The sequence below is a fragment of the Sinohyriopsis cumingii genome, chromosome 14, assembly GCF_028554795.1.
Source record: "Sinohyriopsis cumingii isolate HCF-2022 chromosome 14, ASM2855479v2, whole genome shotgun sequence".
In the NCBI taxonomy this organism is placed as follows: Eukaryota; Metazoa; Mollusca; class Bivalvia; order Unionida; family Unionidae; genus Sinohyriopsis; species Sinohyriopsis cumingii.
The window spans coordinates 53,316,147-53,339,457 of NC_142974.1; the positions used below are offsets into that span (position 1 = coordinate 53,316,147).

The 23,311-nt window shown below is 35.0% G+C and overlaps 1 protein-coding gene and 1 non-coding gene across 2 annotated transcripts; one reads left to right on the forward strand and one right to left on the reverse strand.

The window, feature by feature from the left end:
- Nucleotides 1-6,244: 6,244 nt before the first annotated feature.
- Nucleotides 6,245-6,318, reverse strand: Trnas-cga (transfer RNA serine (anticodon CGA)). Its single transcript has one exon. It is a non-coding gene; the product is annotated as a tRNA-Ser (tRNA).
- A 5,078-nt stretch (nt 6,319-11,396) lies between these two features.
- On the forward strand, nt 11,397-23,121 carry LOC149783816 (uncharacterized). Its single transcript, XM_089932037.1, has one exon. The coding sequence runs from the start codon at nt 13,036-13,038 to the stop codon at nt 14,893-14,895; it is 1,860 nt and encodes a 619-aa protein (XP_089788163.1). The 5' UTR covers nt 11,397-13,035; the 3' UTR covers nt 14,896-23,121.
- Nucleotides 23,122-23,311: the final 190 nt, after the last annotated feature.

The window sequence follows — 23,311 nt, forward strand, 5'->3', positions numbered from 1 at the left end:
GCTGAGAAATTTTTTTTCATATGATGGACATTAAGTGTGTCCATATTACATGCAGTATTGCTCATTATTATTGTTTTGTAACTATTATTGTTATTAGTAGTATTAGTAGTAGTAGTAGACCATTAAACAAAATCATATCTGAAAATGAATGTTATATCATGTTCCTCAGGTTATATAAATAAAAGAGAGAATTGGCTAATCAAGTATTTAAATTTGATGAATGTACATATTTATATGAATCGAATTACTGGATTATTGTTTATAATTTACAAGTCAAGTGTATTTATGGACAAATGCAATTTTTCACTGTCAATCTCCAAAATAACCAATGGTAATTATAATTTGCAATTAATTTCAATCTGGTGTTGGAGATATTAAAGCCTTGTTCAGATGTCTGGAATATTTTATCATTATTAACCAATAACCTTGCAGATATGCAGAATTTAACATTAAGTACATGAATTGTCAGTTTGAAAAGAAATGCTGATCAGGGAAAGACTTGCACTCATTTTAAGTCCTTCAATTTCTGGAGACTAAGCTATCCTTAAGTCAGCATTGTGAGGATTTATTCTATTCAAAATAGTAAAATTTATAGTTGTCAAAACCAAGATATATATATATATATATATATATATATATATATATATATATATATATATATATATATATAATGTAGGAAACCACAACAATACACTCATGACACTCTAAATTATTGCCACATGGTACGCCCTTGTGGCAACTGTGGGAAAAAGGGTCATGATAAATGGCGCTGCACTTAGAAAAATACCAAACAACAAAAACAGGATGAGCTAGAAATTGACTTAGAAAATGAATCTGATGTCAACTCATTAACACAACAGAACACAACTTATGCACAGGTGGCTAGTGAAAACCCACCAACAACCAAACTGAACACACAAAAAACAACACAACAACAAGATTTGGATACAGAACAAGACGAAATGTTGGTTGAGACAGAAAATGACGAAACACCAACTATCACACAACAAAATCAAACACCAGAAAACAGTGACATGGAGACTGACGCTACACCAACACCACCATCAACCTCAAGACGCAATAGAAACAAACGAAAAGCAAAATCACATAAACAAGAAGAACACAAAAAGAAACCAATAAAAGAAGCAGAAAAAAACGACACCTCAGACAACACCTACATCAACAGAAGCAACAGAGACACCAATGACACAAGGAACAAAGAAAATAACAACATTGTTAAAAGAAATGACACAACCAACAGCACTTATCCTCCCAATCTATGAACAACAAACAGTACCTGAAACAACACCACAAGCATCAACACAAGCAACAGCTTCACCACCAAACAATCATAACTACACAGCACCAAACTACAAAACTCCATCAACAAGTCCCAGGAAACAAAAAGTGTCTGAGGGACCTAAAAAAGACCAACCGAAATAAAACAAACAAAACACAGCAAAAAACACCACCATCACCACCACCACCACCAGCAACAACAACGGAAGAAAGTAACATAATGAAATGACTATATAGTCACACATTTATAGACCAAAACTAATATAAACAATAGAAAACAAACAAACCTTGCCATATCATGGATAAAAAGGAATATAAATACTCTCATGCAATGTTAATGGTCTAAATCCAAACAAAACAAAAAAATTTATGAACTTAGCAAGAAACTATGAATTTATATGTCTACAAGAAATTCACAATATAAAAAAGCACAATTGATTACACTGAAGTAAACAGAGACCCAACTATATAGAAAGAAACAGGCTAACGACCCAACCAGACTACTATTGGCAAGGCCTATACATTTACTGGTTTGGTTTCTTAATTCCATACAGAAAAGATATTTACAATAACAACAAACTAATAAAAAAAATCAAACCACCAGCAACTGTCTATAGAATAACTGAAACACTAAAAACATACAAAAATAACAACGATATATGGAACCCCACCAATAACAAACAAAATATGAAATAATTCGAGATTTAAGAATGCCAAAAAAACAAAGTAGAAATACAAGAACCCCTTTTGAACTGGGATAAAATTTGGAGCAAATGGAAAAAATTTAATCTTTACACCTACCTCCTCAATGCGTGGTGGACAGGCCAAAAAGCCTTCGAGAAAAAATAAGAAAAATACCTAAATGCCCTTTATGTAAAAATAAATGTATGATAATTAAAAACACATTATCCTTTCCTGTGAAAAATAGAAATAAAAAGAAGTGAAGTAACAAAAGAAATCTCCAAAAAGATAGGACACTTCAAAGAAGAACACTTACTATACGCAGATATGATTGCAGAAAAAGATCATTATAGTAAAACAATAAACTTTATTTTAGACGCGATTGATCTAAGGAGACAAAATATATGGATAAATGACACATAAAACCCGTTTTGGATAAATGACACCTAAAACCCGTTTTGGAATAGCCAACTATAGGATAAGCTAGCTAAACAGCTCCAAACAAACATGTTTTCAATCCCTTTTGTTAATAGCATCTTACATGCTAGCTAAAAAGCAATAAACTAAGACAAACACCTTGGAAGAGCTATAAAATTAGGTATCCTGAAGGGAACCAAGGAAATGTCTTATATTTATAACAAAATATACACTTTGACTGCCCTCTCGCAAAACAATCACGGTTATGGATCTAATACAGAAATGAAAAATAACAAAAATACAGGAAGTACTGGGTTTTATGCCTTTTAGGCTCAAAACAGGAAAACACAGACCCCCCCCCGTATCTAATAAAACAAATAAGATAAAACACTAATTACAAAAAACATTCTAATATAATGTACAGGTACCAAGGTACTGCACAAACACTAAACCAACAAACAATTAAGGTAACACACACACACACACATATATATTATAATCTTTCGAACTACACGATTACATCTTTTGGCATATGTAATCGATGCAACCAATGCCCTCTCCCAAGACACGCAAATAAATTGTATACATGTACAACAGTAAACCCAAAATTACACACGTTTTCAATCACGTCCGCGTGATTGAACATTTCAATCCTCTTTCAGAAAAGAAGCGTCAAGATGCTTCAAAAATGAAAATCTAACTACAAAACGGGATGTTTTCCATCACAGAGGATTTCAATCCCTTTTTGTACATGAGGTGCCAAGGTACCTACTCATATAAACAACACATAATACAAAATAAAATAAATTTTAAGCAAATGCAAATATAAATTAAATACTCTTTCCAATGGAAAAACCAAATTAGACCAAACAAGTGCTATGGCACAAAATATACCAAACCATTGATACATATAATAAACAAATAAATTATGCTGAGGCATAAAATAGACACAAGCAACATGCACTCACAAACAGTAAAGCAATGCAGTATATACACTTTATTATTTTATCATTTGGATCTAAAGGCAAAGCCTCTTTTAAAAAATGTTAAGCCTTAAATAAGGAATAAAAACTGAGATGAATTTGACCTAGATAATACCATCCATACACAAATATGGGGACAATATACAACATCAACACCACACATTGAACTTTCCTGACTCTGGCAGAGTTGCTATTATAGCAAACAAATAAGCAAATAAAGGGGAAGAAAACTAGCTCAAACTTTAAATAACTTTAGAGGGAGCTCGTATTCTCCTAAGTTCATGTGAGAAAATGGAAATCAGGCCCACTGCCAGCCCAGACAAAGGGAAGATAATACATTTTCTCCAAACCTCAAAGGGATAATGAAATCAATAACATTTGAGGAACAAAACAAAGAGTAACCCTGCTAAATTATTTTACTATTTTATTATTTTATGACACAAACACTTATAACACATTGGTAGGTGGACAGGGAAACCCATAGCATACAACACTTTTTGGAAAACAACCAGGGTGCCACTTTTATGTCCTAACCAGCCATATGTGTTGGGATGGGACTAAGAGGTGTTAACACTCTAAATTATTGCATGGTAAAGAAAAGTATCATAATCAGGACAGCAAGTCTTAGTGGTGAACAGCAACTTTGTTCAAGGAAGCAGTCTGGGACTGCAACTTTATTCAGGGAAGCAGTCCTGAACTGCAACTGTCAGAATCCTGTAGAAATCCCAATACAATTAAGTTCTACAAACATAATTATTAGGAACTACAAACATAAATATGAGGAACTGCAACTTAAATGTCAGGAAGATAAGTATTACAATATAGAAGACAAAAAGCAAAGATATTAAAATTTTGCAAAATAAATATGTATATAAAATCAATGAGGAAGGTGAAACAAGAGTCCAGGGTGGGTATGATATATCTCACCTGCTTAGCTGACATGTAAGTTTGCAAATGCAAATTCGCATGCATATCTAAACTGTAGAGGGGAAGCCCAAGCTTGTAGTTTTTACACTGTCAATTAATGCTGATCTCTAACTGCATGGATTCCTGGGCCTGTCATTGCCCAGCTACTTATTGCCATGGATCATAATCAAACTCATCTGAGATCTTGATAATAAACTCCTATATACCCATATCCAGTTGATAATGTACATCATTACCAGCATAGACCCAGATCCAACTTTATAATGGACATCATTACCAGCATGGATGTAGCTCCAACTTTATAATGTACGTCAATATTGGCATGGACCCACATCCAACTTTATAATGTACGTCATTACTGGCACAGACCCAGATCCAACTTTATAATGTACGTCATTACCAGCATGGATGTAGCTCCAACTTTATAATGTACGTCAATACTGGCATGGAACCACAGCCAACTTTATAATGGACAACATTACCAGCATAGACCAAGGTCCTACTTTATAAAGGTCAACATTTCCAGGTTAGACCTAGATTCATTTTTACTGGCATGGACCTAGATCCAACTTTATAATGCACATCATTACTGGCATGGACCTAGATCCGACTTCATAATCTACATCATTACTGGCATGGACGCAGATCCAATTTTATAACGGACATCATTTCCAGGATAGACCTAGATCCAACTTTATAATGTACATCATTATCAGCATGGATGTAGATCGAACTATATAATGGACACGATTACCATCATACATCAAAATCCCACTTTATCATGTACATCAGCACCGGCATGGATCCATATCCAACATTACGAACATACAGATGCAGAATGGAATCATTGTGAAACATACCTTTTTACTTAATTTTTCCATAGATATATGCATGACATAGAAACTTAAATTCAACTGGCCTTGAAACAATATGGAAGTTGTGGCCCAATATAATGCAAACATAAAAACAAGCAATTCTTTTCAACTACTTTCATGATATATGGCTGATTGGAAAATCAGCACATAAAAGACATATGGTAAACAATGCCAACCCCAACCCAACACCCACCCTTTGCGCATCGAGTTTAGGACACTATGCAAACAAGAATATCATTATTAAAAATGCATTAATAAGAAATCCAATTGTAGAAAAAAATAATTAAAGAGCATGGTAAGTAAGAGAATGATCAGAATATATATATATATATATATATATATATATATATATATATATATATATATATATATATATATATATATATTTATACCAAACTGACAAAGCTCTGATGCACAAAGATAAATTAGAATGTATACTATGGGTACTACGGGTATATATATTATGCACTAATATAACGTAGTTCAATTAGAGAACGAAATAAATGTGGATAACAAATACCATGGATAAATGGATTATACAGAAGTATAACATGGTTTCAATTAGAAAATGAAATAATGTGAAGGTTAAGGTACATTACAGTACACATATTTGGCAGACAATCACCATCCTGTCTTAGAAATGGAAATTAATTCTTGAAGTAATTTCTTGTTACATTATACTTTTTATCTTTATTTGTTTTTCTTTCAATCTCAGATATTGATGCAGTCCCCTCATGTCTCAGATGGCAGATATTGATGCAGTCCCCTCATGTCTCAGATGGCAGATATTGATGAAGGTGCCCCTACCTCTCAGAGGAGCATGCCATATGATCTGGATTTTTAATGTAGCTTTAACAGTCGTATAGTCATATCGCTACGATGTCTACAATGTGGCAGTTTATAGAGATGTCTAGCACTGGGGCATCAGGCCGCAGACATGTGGCATGATATCCCATCCAGTCACATTATCTTTACACCAGGCCGACCAGTCTTAACACTAACTTCTTAATGCTGAGCGCAAAGTGAGGCAGCTGTTATTACCATTTTTGTAAGTCTTTGGTATGACTCGGCCGGGGATCGAACCCACGACCTCCCGCATTCGAGGCGGACGCTCTAACCACTAGGCTACCGGAGCCGTCTCTCAGAGGAGCAATGACAAGTGTCAGCGCCATAATCTCCAACCTTATACTTTTAGTTTTATTTTGGTATACATTATTGAGAACCACAGAGAAACTATATAACAAGGTATGTATGTATGTATGTATGTATGTATGTATGGAGATAGATAGACAGATAGATACCAAACAAAACAGAAAGTGCTATCCCTCGATTCTACAGGAGAATACTTGATAATACTGACATTATTTTTAAATATGAATAATCATACAAGATAGAGAATTCTTATTATATGGACATCTGAACCAGAGTATGTGGGTAAATATTACTTTTTGATGATGTGTGCATAGTCAAAATGGTACAAGGGTTGGTGATTACTGGCCATGTGATGCGTGCAGTTTACCTGAGGAACCAGGTTTGAATCTCTGTAGAGTACAAATTAAAATGCTCTATCCTGTATGATTATGATATATATATATATATATATATATATATATATATATATATATATATATATATATATATATATATGCTAGCGTTTGTCCATGTTTGAAAGTTGTATTTTTGATTAAAAAAACAAGATGTTTAGTACATAGTTAACTTTTGGCCATGATTATGAGTTGTTGATATTATGTTTACAGAGCATTTGTGTTTTTAACATTCTGCCTTGTTTACCATTACACTGGAATTTCCCACTGGATTGATTCACATTCTTTTGCTTAGCAGGGCTAGTGAAAATGTGCATAAATAGCACGTTGATAAGCAAATTATTAATTTCTGTTTTAGATTAGTATCTGGGAATCTGATGAGTTTACAATTGTGTCGTTAAAATCAGAAATAATTCGAAAGTTATTGTTTAGTTAAAATATTCATTGGAATTACTAAAGTGCTCATTGACCTTTCGATTATTTCATTGTTTTGGGCTATGTGAACTCACGCAAAGACTTTTAAAATTGCTTCTTTGTGGTATATCAGAATATTCAAAACTATTGAAATTCATTTTGAACATTCCATATTTTTGGACTTGTGATAGCTAGGGCATTTAGGATTATTTTGAGTTCAATTCACAATGATGTGTCTTTTGAATTTGCAATTTATTTCTATAAAAATAAATTGCTTTTTGAATTGTACATGAATTGCTAAAACAGTATTGTAATAAATCATATTACACACTTCTGTGGGATATACCACTAGCTACTAGGTGAGATTGTGCGCAAATACGACTCAGCCCATATGTTTCTTTTGTAAGAGCTAAGGGTGATGATAAGCTATGCTCTCAATGCACTAAATGAGGTAGAGAAACTCTTATTGGAGTCTCTGAAAACAAGGGCAGAGTGAAAGATATACTATAACATAATAAAGAAACGAAGGAATACACTATTGCATGCTAACAATTACTAGTCGAAAATATACTTAATAAAACCATTCAGAGCTTGAAAAACATTATGTGTTCCTTTCAGAGATTAAAAGTAACTCATAATGGAATTCGCCATCATCGACACAAATCATAGGCAAATAACTCTTTTACATCTAATGCAACACCAAATATATAAACCCAAAATGGACGAAGACATTTATTCATGCAAATGATCACTATCTCTCTTTATAAATACCAGAAGTAGACAAAACCAGATACAAGGTGTAATGCATGTGGAGTTGAGTACAAGTCTATTTATGAACAAAATTTAGACTTGGGGAAAAGAGCTCATGGAAACCAGTAAAGGAACCCAGTTTAAACAATGTTGTTAAAATTCTGTATTATTTGTTTAGATCAGAAATAATCATAATGCTGGCATTGAGAGCAGACATGAGCATATAAGGGCCTTTACCTTTTGTGCCATGGTGGGAGTCACCTCATATGCCTGTGCATTCTTTCAGAAGTAGAGGTCTGATGTGTCTACCCAAACAAATCTATCCCGCAACATACAGTTGGGCTAAATGCATGGTAAACCAAACACGTTAGTGTGGGCTTATCCCAACAAAACTAGGTATTGAGTATGTTTTTCACTCAAACTAATATTTGAGTCAACCTAGATAAGTATGGTGGACTTGTACAATATGGATTATGAAGAAAACCTCACAACTTTGACTAGGATTTGCCTAATCAAACCAGATGTTGTCTGTATGTCTGAAACATGCAAGGCAATTACGCGTATCCCATGGCTATGTTGGTGTACATTCGAGATAACAAAAATTCATGGTTATCTTGCCCGTTTTATGGTATTTTGGCATAAAAGGCATATATGAAAGTAAGTTTCCTTTTCCAATAATTCATCAGGAGATTTTAAACAATGATACTTTCAACAAGTGACTTTGATACTTTGCTGAAGGAGCTGCATACCATCTTCTCTACAGTTGGATCTATTTTAAGTGATAAATTTATATTTTTTGAGGTTTTTTATTTATTGCAGACTGTAAAATCCATGTCCAACTAAAGAATGTTCCCATCCCAAGGAGAAAATAAAAATAATATATTTTAACATAATTCTTTGTTTTCTTTTTCTGGATGCATTTTGCTTTAAAATTGCTGCTTTAAACATTTTCCCCGACCCGGATCCCCGGCCATTATTCATGCACGGGAAGCAGAAATGAGACATTTATCATACATAAAAATAGATTGCAGATTAATATTATTGCAGCATAATTGTGTCTTGTGTCAGGGTAAGAAAGTCTAATATCTAAGATCAGGCTAACAATAAAGCGGACGTTCTAACGTCGTCTGATAACACAGAATTCAATTCTTAAATGATGTTGGCTGCTTTAACATAAGAGGCGGTGAAGACAGAATGAAGATGGCTTAATGTGTGCAAAGCATTTACGCATGCAACATTGCAAATGGGAGATATTATCTCCCCCTTCACGATTATAACTGAACACATATTTGCTTTTTAACTTAAAAGAAAATCGACGTCTGCTTTGTATTTTCCAACCAGAGTGCACATTGAGACGTCATATAACCGTATAACCGGTTGTCATTTCCTATTCTGAGACGACAAAACCCCATTATACACTAAAGTTCGAATACTTTTAACGGTGATTTTGGGCCTATTTTCTATTGAACAAAATCTTAATTTCATGATATTTCGGCAGTTTGAAACTGAGAAAACACATTCAGCTTAAAATTTAGAACAATTTATAAAACAGCGACAGATTTAAACGTCTGACGTTAATGGCAATGAAAATTTATATTCTACGTTGGTTTGTTCCCAGGTGAAGTTGCGCCAAGTCATGCAGGATAACCTATAACATGAACTTCATTACGAGTATATCTTTGAGGTAAGTTGGAATAACATATGTATTAGGATTTGTTCACACTGAAAAGTTCATTAGTGACAAAGTAATGAAAAGAAGCGAAAATAAATCTGCTGGCGTCCGTGTTAAAAAAAAAAGCCGTCTAATAAAGAGATGCTCCAACTTCCTCTTAGAATTAAATTTAGGAACAGTGCGTACTAGATTGGAAGGAAAACTCGAAACACAGCAGATCGTTCAGCACTGACATATCTAACGTGCCATGCACATATGCTCTCTCTCTCTCTCTCTCTCTCTTTCAGAATAGACCTTTTCTAGAGAAATTGCGCAAATTGTTAAATTGCTGTGCTTTTTCTCGAAACAATGCATGGCATTTGGTTCCAATGGGCCATTCTAAAGAAATTGCGCGCAGCAACTTGGAATTCCAAACTGAACTACTTTATTAGAAGGCTTCCTAGAGATTTTAATCGGTGTGTGAGTGTGTGTGTGCTTTCAAATTACATTAATAATAAAAATAAAGAATCATTACAAAATAAATTTGTTAGTCTACTCGCAGCTATCTAATTATTACATATTTGTTTTTAACTATGTATATATTTATTTAATAGTTTTCCTTTGTTGGCGTATTTTTTTAAAGATCCGTTCTTGAGATATATTTTTGAAAAATAAGGCCAATAGAGTTACATTTCACAGTTATGGAGGTTATTCCAAGTTTTTGCATGATGCTTGCATGCCACTTTTTAGAATTAGGTTCAGAAAGGCTGAGTTAAAGGTAGGAAAGGTCTTGAATGGAGTCTATGATCAGAATAGCTAATAGAGTAAGCATGTAGGCGTACCAAGAGGTTGAAATAGACGTTTATTATTTCAGATATCTTCCTTATATTAGTTTACATCAATGGTTATATATTCATGGTAGTAAAATTATGTCACCTATTGGTACAAAGGGTTACATCATAGAAATGCCTGAAAGACCTTTTACACTGCATTAAAGGTATTCTCATTTAATATATGGTAGACTGGACACATTTAAAACAAATTTTAACAGTTGGTACTTACATGAATAAAGAACACTTATGGTGGTATATTATTTCTTTTTGGTGGTTTTCGAAAGTGTCATACCCAAAGTGTTCAACCATATATGCTTGAAAATAAAATGAATGTGGACTAAATCTTTCTTCTTTGCTTTACTTTCTGAACAGAAATAACCTTCTACTCTCCTTTACACTCCAGAATGTCAATATCAAATTTTACAGCATACATTTCAAAGGTATTCGCTTTAGGTCATAACCTTGCATTCAATATAACAGAGCCCTATTTATATACTACATTTCTATCTTCTTATTGGCAATTAACATGGTACAGGTCAAATTAATGCATTCCTGCAATAGAACTAGTTACCATTATTACTTGATTGATAGGATAGTCTGCTCTCGCTTAATGACAATGCCAATGTTTTGACTAATGTCGGACACAATCACACATACGGCGGATCAGTAAATAATCGTACATCCCACTTTGCGGCTCCAATGGTAATACAACCGATTCATATGTTTAAAAAATTCACATCATAGTTAGACAAACAGATCAAACAAAATTTATTTCTCAGTTTGTACACCTATTGCTAACAATCAATTCGTCAGATTAACATTCTGCAGAAATAATAATGATCAATTCTAACCATACACGATTCATATATTATTTAAGACAAATCAATTCAAACTCCTATCTTGAGACTCATATAAAGCAAAATTATTATGAAATTAAGACACAGCATCTTGCTTTGAGATTCGCTGTCGTCCCTTTAGCAGAACGGTCTCCTTACACTCACCCCCCCCCCCTCGTTACGTGTCTTTCATAGTGGTCTTTCATGGAGAACCAAAAATACGTCCATTGGACAAATTTTGCGAGGCTTTCAGCCCTTCCCCCAGATTCAAGACCTTCATTCTCGCACAAAAATTAGACTACCCTTTTCTCCTGGGTAAGTCATTTATAACATCGAAACATTGCTTGAGAAACATCCTTATTTCCCCTTAGCTGTCAACTTACCCAATTATAACCCAAGTTTATCTAACCTCCGTTATCAACACACGCCCCTCCAGAATGTGGACAATTTTATATTTTCTCCCGCTTCCATTAATATACTGAACTCTGCAAAGTTTCAAATTATGACAAATATTCCAACATGTATATTTCTGCAACATTGTGACCCCTGGCATTTCGGTAAACAAAACCCAAGCTTTACCCCCAGTCTACTTTCGCTTGACATAGTTGTCAAACGGTACCTCATTAACAATCAATCATGTTCATACCAGATCCATTCAAATATTAGCGTCCTTACATATGCCACAAATTTAACCCAGTGTAAAATCGCAGACATGAATATAAAATTGCTATATGATACATTTACATCTTCAAAATTCACCTGTTACGTGTTACAATTACATTTGCAAAATTCACACTATTACAACTTACAATGGATCCTTTGTCATTTACTATGGTGTCATTATAGCGGTATAACAAATCTGACATAGCTATGAAACATTTTAATTTACCATTAGAATATGTGCCTGCTTCTGATAAATGCTTTTATAGAAATCACTTTGTAGGTTCAAAACAATATAAATCAATCACCATATGTTTCCAATTTCTCATCCTGGATAATGGGTTCGGTTCCTCCGTTCGCAGGTCGGACAATTTCTCAAAAATGTACTTTGCAGCAAAACTGGGTGCATCCCATGATCCTGCATGTGAAATGGCACTCAAGAAGGGCGGACTGACATTCAGTTTCTTGAAAACCCTGGACTGGATTTTAGTTGTTTTTCTCTTAATTTTTGTTTCATTATTGTTATATTAGCAGAAGGTGAAAAGTGCCTCGTTCACTCAAATTTGAGGAGAATAATGTCTACTTTTTATTTTATCATTTTATTATATAATATAGTCAATAAATATTGTCTCAAATTCAAGCCGAAGAACCAGAAGAAAAAAAAGAGAATCAACAGGCAAATCAATATGAAGTTGCGAATGGTGCTGCATCATCTTAGAACACACCTGGCCTAGGTAAAATGGAATACTCTGTATTGTTGCAGAAGCATTAAACATCCTTAAGTCTCACATCCAGCATATAAACATTATTTGTCAAAAGCCCTTGTCACGGATTTTTTTGTCGTCTTATTATTCTTGTCTTTCTCCCGGCAAAAAGAACAGAGTTGCTCTATGAACATCATCCACTGTAAATGCACTAATGTAACTGATGCACCAGCCGCTCGGTCTTTCGATATCGCTTGGTACGGTCACACAAGTTCTCGAGAAAGAGCACAACAAATAGGGATTCCAAATTGTTGCGTTATTCCAAGTTGGAGCCCGAGATAGCAGATCAGGAAGTAAAAACAACTTTATTTAAGCAATGAAGTATTTGCAAATTTGTTATCCAAATAGTTGATACAACAAAACATTTAGACGTTTTCAAATCAAGGTTATTTAATGGTTGAATGTTAAAGATGGCAGCTGCTAAAACAAAGACTGAAGATCTACCTTGTTGTCCAATTTGTTTGGAGCAATTCAACATACCCAGACAGCTGCCGTGCGCCCACTCTTTTTGTGAAAAGTGTTTACAGTCTCACATAGCGACAGTGGCTGCCAAGCATAAGAAGTTGAAATATGTTAAGTGTCCAGTATGTAGAAATTCATCGAGTCCGTCCATTAAGGATAGACCGGTAAGTGAATGGGCGACTTTGTTTCCTTTCAACACAGTCTTGCAGTCAATATTGCCAGCGAAATCGAAAGTAGCTCGTTTGTGTGACGCTTGTAAAAGTGAAGGTGCCTCTGTCCCGGCTGAAGGATTCTGTGTAGTATGCAAAGAGGCCATGTGTGGAGATTGCTTGAAATTTCATAAAAAACAGACAGTATCAAAGAAACATACTATTATTGGTGTGGAGGAATTAACTTCTAACCCAGAACATGTTATGAAACTTGCCGAAGGCTTTACATGTTCTAAACATCATGGAGAAGATATAAAATACTACTGCAAAAACCACAACGTCCCCTGTTGTGGCACGTGCTTCTTCGAGTGCCATAAAATTTGTTCCCAGTTAATAGACTTAAAAAAAGAACTCCCTGCACTGCTACGTGAGAGCAAGCCAGACGAAATAATTGTGGATATGAAGAAAATCGAGATCCATTTAAAGAAGTTCATGGATATGAATGAGGCCTTTGTTAATAAACTTGAACCCAATGTTAATAGAATGACCGATAAAATCAGAGAAGTAAGAAAGAAAATCAACTCGGCTCTAAATGAGTTTGAGAAACAAGTGAAGACAGAGGGAAATAGAATTTTCAAAGAAGAGGTTATAAGGAAACAGGATGAGAATCAAAAGTGCTTGTCACTAGTTCATGCTGTGAGAAATTCTTACCATCTCCTTGAAACAGTAAATAAATATGGAAGCAATTTGCAAACATTTCTGATGGCAGAAAAGATGAGGTCGCAGTTAGATTCCTATTGCAATCTGATTAGAGAAAAGTATGAAGAAACTGGCTTTATAACAGTAGAATTGGAATTCTCTCCTATGATGCAATCCATTTCGTCCCTCTCTTTGTCTGAATTTGGGAATGTTGTAACTACAGCCAGCTCCAACACTCTACCCCTAACATGCTCATGGCAGCCAACAAAAGTCTGTCAGGTTGAGAGACTTGATGTAATTGATCCTAAAGCCCCTACTGGTAAATCGCTGTGGTATTCTGGTGTCACATTTCTCCATGGAGACAGGGTGATGATTGCTGATAACTTCAATAACCAGTGCATCCTACTAAACTCTTCCTATCAGTTCATCACAAGTTATACACTAACAGGTGATCCATGGAATGTCTGTGTACTGGATGACCAGGAGGTGGCAGTGTCGTTCTATAAACAGAATAATATCCAGATCCTGTCAGTGGTGGGCGACGTAATCAGGCCAGTCAGAACAATAACAACAAAATACTACTGTCATGGATTGGCAGCTGCTGGGAAGGGGGAGATGGTTGTGAATGGTTGTTGTGGTAATAACAAGAGTCACTGGAGTCTGATTAGCACGAGAGGAGATACAAAGTATTCACACCAGTATGACTCTCTGGACAATTACAACTACATAGCTCTGAATAACATGAAAACACGAATGTATGTCAGTATTGATAATATGGATTTACTTCTCTGTTTTGACATGGATGGTAGCAAACAGTTTACCTACAATCCCGACAATCTTAGAGGCCCCAGAGGTGTAGCTGTAGACAGATATGAGAACATCTATGTTCTTGGATACTGGTCTCACAACATGCACGAACTCTCCCCGATGGGTCTGTCTTACAGGTCATAACTTCAGGCGTGCCAGCATATCCCTCAGCAATTGGCATTCACAAGAATAAGAATATGTTAATCATCACAAATGGTTCAGACACAACAAAACTACACATTTATCATCTGAAATAGAAATAATCACAAGGTCATTTAATGTTATGTCATAACTTTAGGAGGTACAAAATATCAGTATGAAATCTGAATTCACAAGAGTAAGGATATGTTAATTGCCATAAATGCTTTAGAAAAACAAAATACAAGTTTATCAACTGAAATAACTGATTAACATGATGGGAGATGTACAGTATTCTTATCAGTATAAATCTGAATACAACTACATAGCTCTGAAAAACATGAAAACACGAGTGTATCTCAGTGCACATAGTATGAATTCTCTTATCTGTTTTGACATGGATGGTTACGGAAGCAGTTTACCTACAGTCCTGAAAATCTTAGATGCCCCAATGGAGTAATTGTGGACAGATATGAAACCATCTATGTTCTTGCATTCAGCACAAACAATATTCATCAGGTATTCACAATCGCCTGTTGATTGGATCTGTCTAACAGATCATAACTTCAGCAATTAATTAAATGTAATTAAATGATAAGCAAATATCTGTCATTAAGAAAGAAAGTTTACCCTTATTGTCATATGATGGATGTTAAGTGTGTAGCCTTGTATTGTATTCACATGGTTTGCTGTGTTGCTACTAGTGTTCGTATTATTATTGGTAGACAAGTCAGTACATAATTTTCTAAAACTGAACGCCATATGAGATTACAAAAATTGGATAAATTAAACAGAATCCAAATATTGTGTAATATGTCAGTTTGATAAATATTTGTGGATAATAACCTACATGATTACATATTTGACAAGTCAAATTTTATTTTTGTGCTATGTTTGGTTTCACTATTTCGATCTTATAGATCTCCACAAATCACCAACGGTGATTACAATTTGTATACGGCAATAATTGCAATCAGGTAAATCAAATATGGTGATGGACACAATGAAATTTTGTTGAGTTTGTATATTGAGTTTCTGTGCAAAGATAAACAGAGGCCTATTTTGTAACGTGTTTTCATGGTTGAATTCATGACAATTGAACTCGATTTTCCTACCAATTATTTTACATAAATACATAATTTAGAATTAAATCAATGAATTGTTAATTTATGGTGTAAAACAATTCAAAGATAGACCAGCACTCTCTGTAAATGTTTCCAGCCTTATTGCTTGTAAACATTCAGAAATTCAGAATTTTGAGGATGTATGATTTGCCTAATCTTCTAACAGTTCAAACTAAAAAATAAAAAACAATAAATGAAAAACCAAACAAAGAAACAATCAAATTGCAAGAAAGATAATTATATGAGGATAAATAGAGTAATTTGTACGTTTAGAAGAATATATTATGGTTTCAATGGGATGCCTATAGCAAATTGTTATTGATTTACTTGGACGTAATCATCAGGATCATCACAATTGCAAAGGAAAAAAAATCGGCATGATTATCAACTGAACTCGAGTGAAAATGAATACAATTTGTGTGCTAAATTACTATAAAGATGCAAAAGCCTTATGAAGAAAATGTTTGCTTTTATTTCCATTAATTAAATGTGAATAATATTAACTAGGGAGATGTTTTCTTTGTGAGCACATAGCTTGCATGGCAGCTGTTTCTTCTTCTTCTACTTACTGTTATTGTTATTATTATTATTATTTGTATACTATCAGAGCAATATTGTTTCAACATGAATATATTGTCATTTATGTAACTTTACCAGCTGAAACAGAAATCAAGTTATACCATTTTCCTTTGTCTATCATGTCCATTATGGTGTGTGTGATTTGTATTTTAACGTAGCTGTAAAAAAAAATCAGTCATATCACTATGATGTCTGCAGTGTGGCAGTTTAAAGTGATGTCTAGCACTGAGGCATCATGCCGCAGACATGTAGCATCATGTTCCACCCAGTCACATTATCCTGACACCAATCTGACGAGTCCTAACACTAACCAATGAGCAATTAGCGAGGCAGCTGTTAGTACCATTTTTGTAAGTCTTTGGTGTGTCTCGGCCGGGGTTCGAAAATGAGACTTCCTGCATCTGAGCTAGACGCAGTAATCATTAGGCCACCGGAGTGGTATGTCGATTACATGCAGCCTGTAATAGACTAGCAAGAGACTGTATAGAATATCCAATGTATATAATATTGAGCATGATCATAATGAAATCACACACAATTGCTTTATGAATCACATACATTTTAAATATTACAGAATCTAGAAATAAATCATGATGTTCCTTTAATGATGTTTGAAGTATTGCAATCATCATTATCTATTGTCTCACCTCCCTTAATCTGAAGAATGCCATTTTGTATGTTTGTCTCCGAACATCATATTTCATATGCACAATATAAAGCAACACAATAGCAAAGAAGATACCTTATGGCATTTAAATGACAGTCTTCATGTATTTGGTATCATCATAGCCCATGAATGATGTGACACTTTCATACATGGCAGTCATCATGCATTTGATATCATCAAGGTTCGTGAATGATGTGACACTTTCATACATGGCAGTCATCATGCATTTGGTGTAATCATGGTTCATGAATGATGTGACACTTTCATACATGGCTGTCACCATGCATTTGGTTTCGTCATGGTTCGTGAATGATGTGACACTTTCATACATGGCAGTCATCATGCGTTTGATATCATCATGGTTCGTGAATGATGTGACACTTTCATTCATGGCAGTTATCATGCATTTGGTATCATCATGGTTTGTGAATGATGTGACACTTTCATACATGGCAGTCATCATACATTTGGTATCATCATGGTTCTTGAATGATGGGACACTTTCATACATGGCAGTCATCATGCATTTGGTATCTTCATGGTTCGTGAATGATGTGACACTTTCATACATGACAGTCATGCATTTGGTATCATCGTGGTTCGTGAATGATGTGACACTTTCATTCATGGCTGTCATCATGCATTTGGTACCATCAAGGTTCGTGAATGATGTGACACTTTCATTCATGGCAGCCATCATGCATTTGGTATCATCATGGTTCATGAATGATGTGACACTTTCATACATGGTTGTCATCATGCATTTGGTATCATCATGGTTCGTGAATGATGTGACACTTTCATACATGGCTCACATCATGCATTTGGTATCATCATGGTTCGTGAATGATGTGACTTTCATACATGGCTGTCATCATGCATTTGGTACCATCAAGGTTCGTGAATGATGTGACACTTTCATTCATGGCAGCCATCATGCATTTGGTATCATCATGGTTCATGAATGATGTGACACTTTCATACATGGTTGTCATCATGCATTTGGTATCATCATGGTTCGTGAATGATGTGACACTTTCATACATGGCTCACATCATGCATTTGGTATCATCATGGTTCATGAATGATGTGACACTTTCATACATGGCAGTCATCATGCCTTTGGTATCTTCATGGTTCGTGAATGATGTGACACTTTCATACATGGCAGTCATCATGCATTTAGTATCATCATAGCCTGTGAAAGATGTGACACTTTCATACATGACAGTCTTCATGCATTTGGTATCATCATGGCCTGTGAATGATGTGACACTTTCTTACATGGCTCACATCATGCATTTGGTATCATCATGGTTCATGAATGATGTGACACTTTCATACATGGCAGTCATCATGCCTTTGGTATCTTCATGGTTCATGAATGATGTGACACTTTCATACATGGCAGTCATCATGCATTTAGTATCATCATAGCCTGTGAAAGATGTGACACTTTCATACAGGACAGTCTTCATGCATTTGGTATCATCATGGCCTGTGAATGATGTGACACTTTCATACATGACAGTCATGCATTTAGTATCATCATGGCCTGTGAATGATATGACACTTTCATACATGGCAGTCATCATGCATTTGGTATCATCATGGTTCATGAATGAGTTGACACTTTTATATATGACAGTCATCATTTATTTGGTGTCATCTTGGCTCATGAATGATGTGACACTTTCGTATTTGGCTGTCATGTATTTGGTATCATCATAGTTCGTGAATGATGTGACACCTTCATGTATGGCAGTCATCATTTATTTGGTATCATCATGGTTCGTGAATGATGTGACACTTTAATACATGGCAGTCATCATTTATTTGGTATCATCCTGGCTCGGGAATGATGTGACACTTTCATACATGACAGTCATGCATTTGGTGTCATCATGGTTCATGAATGATGTGACACTTTCATATATGGCAATCATACATTTGGTATCATCATAGCTTGTGAATGATGTGACACTTTTTATATATGGCCGTCCAGTGTTTATGTCAATATAGCTCGTGAATGATGTGACAGTTTCATATATGGAACTTATCATGTACCTCTTGAGTCAACAACATTTCATGTACTTAACTATTTATAGATACATACAGATAATGAAATAAAATCACTATGTTATGTAATATTATTCACAAAGGTGGGCTAAACACTTATTTGATTGTTCAACTTGATTATTTTGTTATAGGGGATGAAAGAGTCACAATATAGGAATGTACATCAGTGGCATGTATTTTCATTGCGTAAACAGCTGACGTGCCACATGAACTAATACAAATGGTCGTTTAGCTAAGACTGGCTATTTAAGTTTCTGAGGTGGAGGGCCTGGAATTTAATAAAAAAGTTCTGGCCTTGAACGCTTCAAAAACATATTCTTGCTCTGATTTATAGAAAGAAAGGAACCTTATCCATCATTATATTACTTTAAGAAAAAATTATTTTGAGGTAAAAGAAGGAAAAACATCCTGGTCTTACAAAAAAATCCCAGCCCTCCCCCCCCCATTAAATGGTAGGTCCATTAAGGTTCATCGTACCAGTTTGATCACTACACTACGTATTTCATCACATGACTTAAAACAATCACAGGAAAAGCTATACATTGTAATAAATTCTCTATACTAGTACTATGTATATAGATTATATTACAGTATTTATAAATAATAATAATAATAATAATGAGGACTTTGTATAGCATCTAATCTTTAGAAGCTCTAAGCGCTTTACATCATTAGACAACACCTATAAGATAAAAAACATATAATAATATTATTACAAAAACAAACACCATGAAATTAGAAAAACTTTAAAAACTAAAAAAAACATGCTGAGAATATTTCAGGTAGGAAACATTATTAGGTCTTTAAGATTGTTCTTGCAGTCGAAATAAGTCAGTTTTGAGAGCCCTCTTGAATGGGATCACTGTGTCTTTGTGTCTAAGTTCAGTGGGCACTTCATTCCACGTTGCTGGGCCCTGGTATGCAAAAGAACACTGTCCATATGACTTTGTTTTCATAGTGGGAATAATGAGTATACGATTGTCAGAAGAGGAGCTTAAGTATCTTGCTGGTGTGTACACATGGGTGAGGTCAGATAGGTATGTTGGACTAGAGTCCGACAGTGAAATGTAGCACAGAGAACAAATTTTGTGTTTGATTCTGGATCGAATGGATAGCCAGTGTAGGGTACAGAGCAGCGGGGAGGTGTGCTCTGATCGTGGTACTCTAAGTATGATCCGAGCAGCTGTGTTTTGAACTTTTTGAAGTTTCTGGAGTAGATATTGAGATGAACCAGACAGAATTGAGTTACAATAGTCCAGTCTTGAAAGTACTAATGAACACACAAGTGTTTTAGTGGCATCAACTGAAAGATATTTGCGAATTGAGCTGATGCGTCTCAGCTCAAGATATGCAGCCTTGCATATGTTCATGACATGTTGGTGCAGTGTGAGAGTACTGTCCAGAGTAACACATAGGTTTCATACTGATTGTGTGAATTTAATGTTGGCATTGCTGATATTTATTGTTTGAAGTAAAGGATGTGAATGAGAAAGTCTTTTTGTTGTTATCAGAATGGTCTCAGTTTTATCATCATTCATCTGCAGCTTGTTACATGTTATCCATGATTTCACATCAGAAGTGCACCTCTCTACACCTTGGATGGTAGCATCAACTTCAGTTGGGTGGCTAGATTTGTATATTTGGGTGTCATCAGCGTACAATTGGTGAGACACTGGATGATGATCTACAACAGAAGGAAGAGAACAGGTCCAAGAACAGACCCCTGTGGAACACCACAACATAGATCAACTGGGCTGGAGTGTATTCCATTTGCAGATACAATTTGTGTCCTGTTTACCAAGTAGGACTTGAACCACAGTAAGGCTGTATCATGAATGCCAAATACATGCTGCAGACAGTGAAGTAATATATCATGGTCTGTTGTGTCAAATGTTGCAGACAAATCAAGGAGGGTGAGGACTGTAATCTTTCCGCCATCCAACGCTGAGAGAATGTCATTAACTACTTTTAGAAGAGTAGTTTCAGTACTGTGGCAAGGGCGATATGCAGATTGTACATTGCTAAAAAGACTGTTTGAATTTAGATGAGACACAAGCTGGGATAGAACAACCTTTTCTAAGATTTTTTATAAGAATGGGAGATTAGAAACTGGGCAGTAGTTCTTTAAATCGTTATGGTCTAGTGTTGGTTTCTTCAGCAGAGGCTTTACAATGGCAGTTTTGAAAAATGATGGTAATTCCCCAGAGAGAGAGGTATTAATAACATCAGTTAGTGAAGGCAATACTGGATCTAAGCACTCAAGCAGCAGTGATGGTGGAATTGGATCAAGTTCACATGACTTTGGTGCACTCTTCATCACGATTGTACGTACGAAATCCATAGAGACAGGTTCAAATGCTGCTATTGGTTGCCGCTCAAATTCTGTATCCCAATTGTATGGTGACAACGAGTCAATTTAAATTGTGGTGTCAAGCTTATCTCTAATGGTTTGTACTTTGTCATGGAAGAAATTTGCAAACATGTCCGGAAGGTCGACTGGAGAGAAGGTAGTTGGAAGTGGTGTTGATTTGTTCCTTGACATTAGCTTGTTAGTAATCTCGAAGCGCTCTTTGCAGCTGGAACTTTCCATGGTCTTAGTAGTGTAAAGGTCTGATTTCGCTGCATGGACTATATTTGTGACATTCGTCTTAGCGACTTCATAGATTTGCTTATGAATAGTGAGTCTGGTGGAAAGCCAGAGCCTCTCAGCTTTACGGCTGTCTCTTTTAGCAGTGCGAAGCTGGTCCCTAACACTGCTATACCATGGAGAACACTTTTGAATTGATACTCTGCACTTGATAGCTGGGGCATAACAAAATATATTTAACATACTCCCACCACAACAATAAATTTTCGTTAGTGTTTTAAACTTCACCAAATTTTTTATGAAACACAAATATGGTTTTACGCTTGTAATAAATAGCCTCAGAAAGTCATATGATTTGAGAATGATCTTGCAAATGAGAATGGTTCCCAACTTGTGTTTCTTTAAATCAGATTTTCTGCTACATTAATTTCATTAACTAGAAAAATAAATTTAATACTGACCTTTAACACAATTTGTTCTGTATATTATGATGTTATAGATATGCTTATGTGGGAAAAGTAAAAAAGCGAAATGATAAGTATTATCGTGATAATTATTTGCCTGTAGCCAACTAAATATTCAAGTAAAGTTTAAGTCATATTCTTTGTCTAATAACTTTGCTAAGAATAAAGGTCCACTTTCCACATTCTTACTGCACACATTATTGAATAGAACAGCTTTTGTATGAATAGAACAGCTTTTGTAGTATGCGTGTATATATATGTGTTCATATGTCTCTTTCTCTCTCTATCTATCTATCTATATGAGTGTGTTTGTGTGTGTGTGTGTTTATTTCATCAATGTATAAAACATTTCCACTATTAGACTGTTCAATATTGATTTCCCCTGGCAAATTCCTAATGACTATATATTCCAAAGGCTTTTTATAATGTTACAATGTTTAATTGGTTATAGTGTTTAATTTATGTGTACATCCTGAGCAAATTTGCCCAAATATAATATTTTACCACACGAAGCCAGATAAACACTGGCAGTCATGTAAATAAGAAAGGCATTATAACAATGGTGCCAGGTAACAAAAGCTTCATATTCAAACTTCATTCACTTTATTTGGAAGATAACAAAGGCCAAACAAACGTGCCATGTAACAAAGGTGCGATTATCACACCTCATTCATTGTTAATACTTTAGACTCATGGGTTGCTGGCTTAATGACAATAAAGGGTGAAACTAAATGATTTTGTTTTGTACATTATTGACAAAATAATCTTAAATACCATAGCAACCATTATATGCCTGTATACTGTGTAATTGAGTAGTCATATTGAAGTAAATATCTCACATGTTCATTTTGATTCTAATTGTTGTGAAATGGATGAAAATTCACCAGTCAAAATCTCACTTCAGACACGAAACTACAAATAA

Coding starts and splice junctions, on each gene's coding strand:
- LOC149783816 (XM_089932037.1), top strand. CDS start 13,036: ATGTTAAAGATGGCAGCTGCTAAAACAAAGACTGAAGATCTACCTTGT.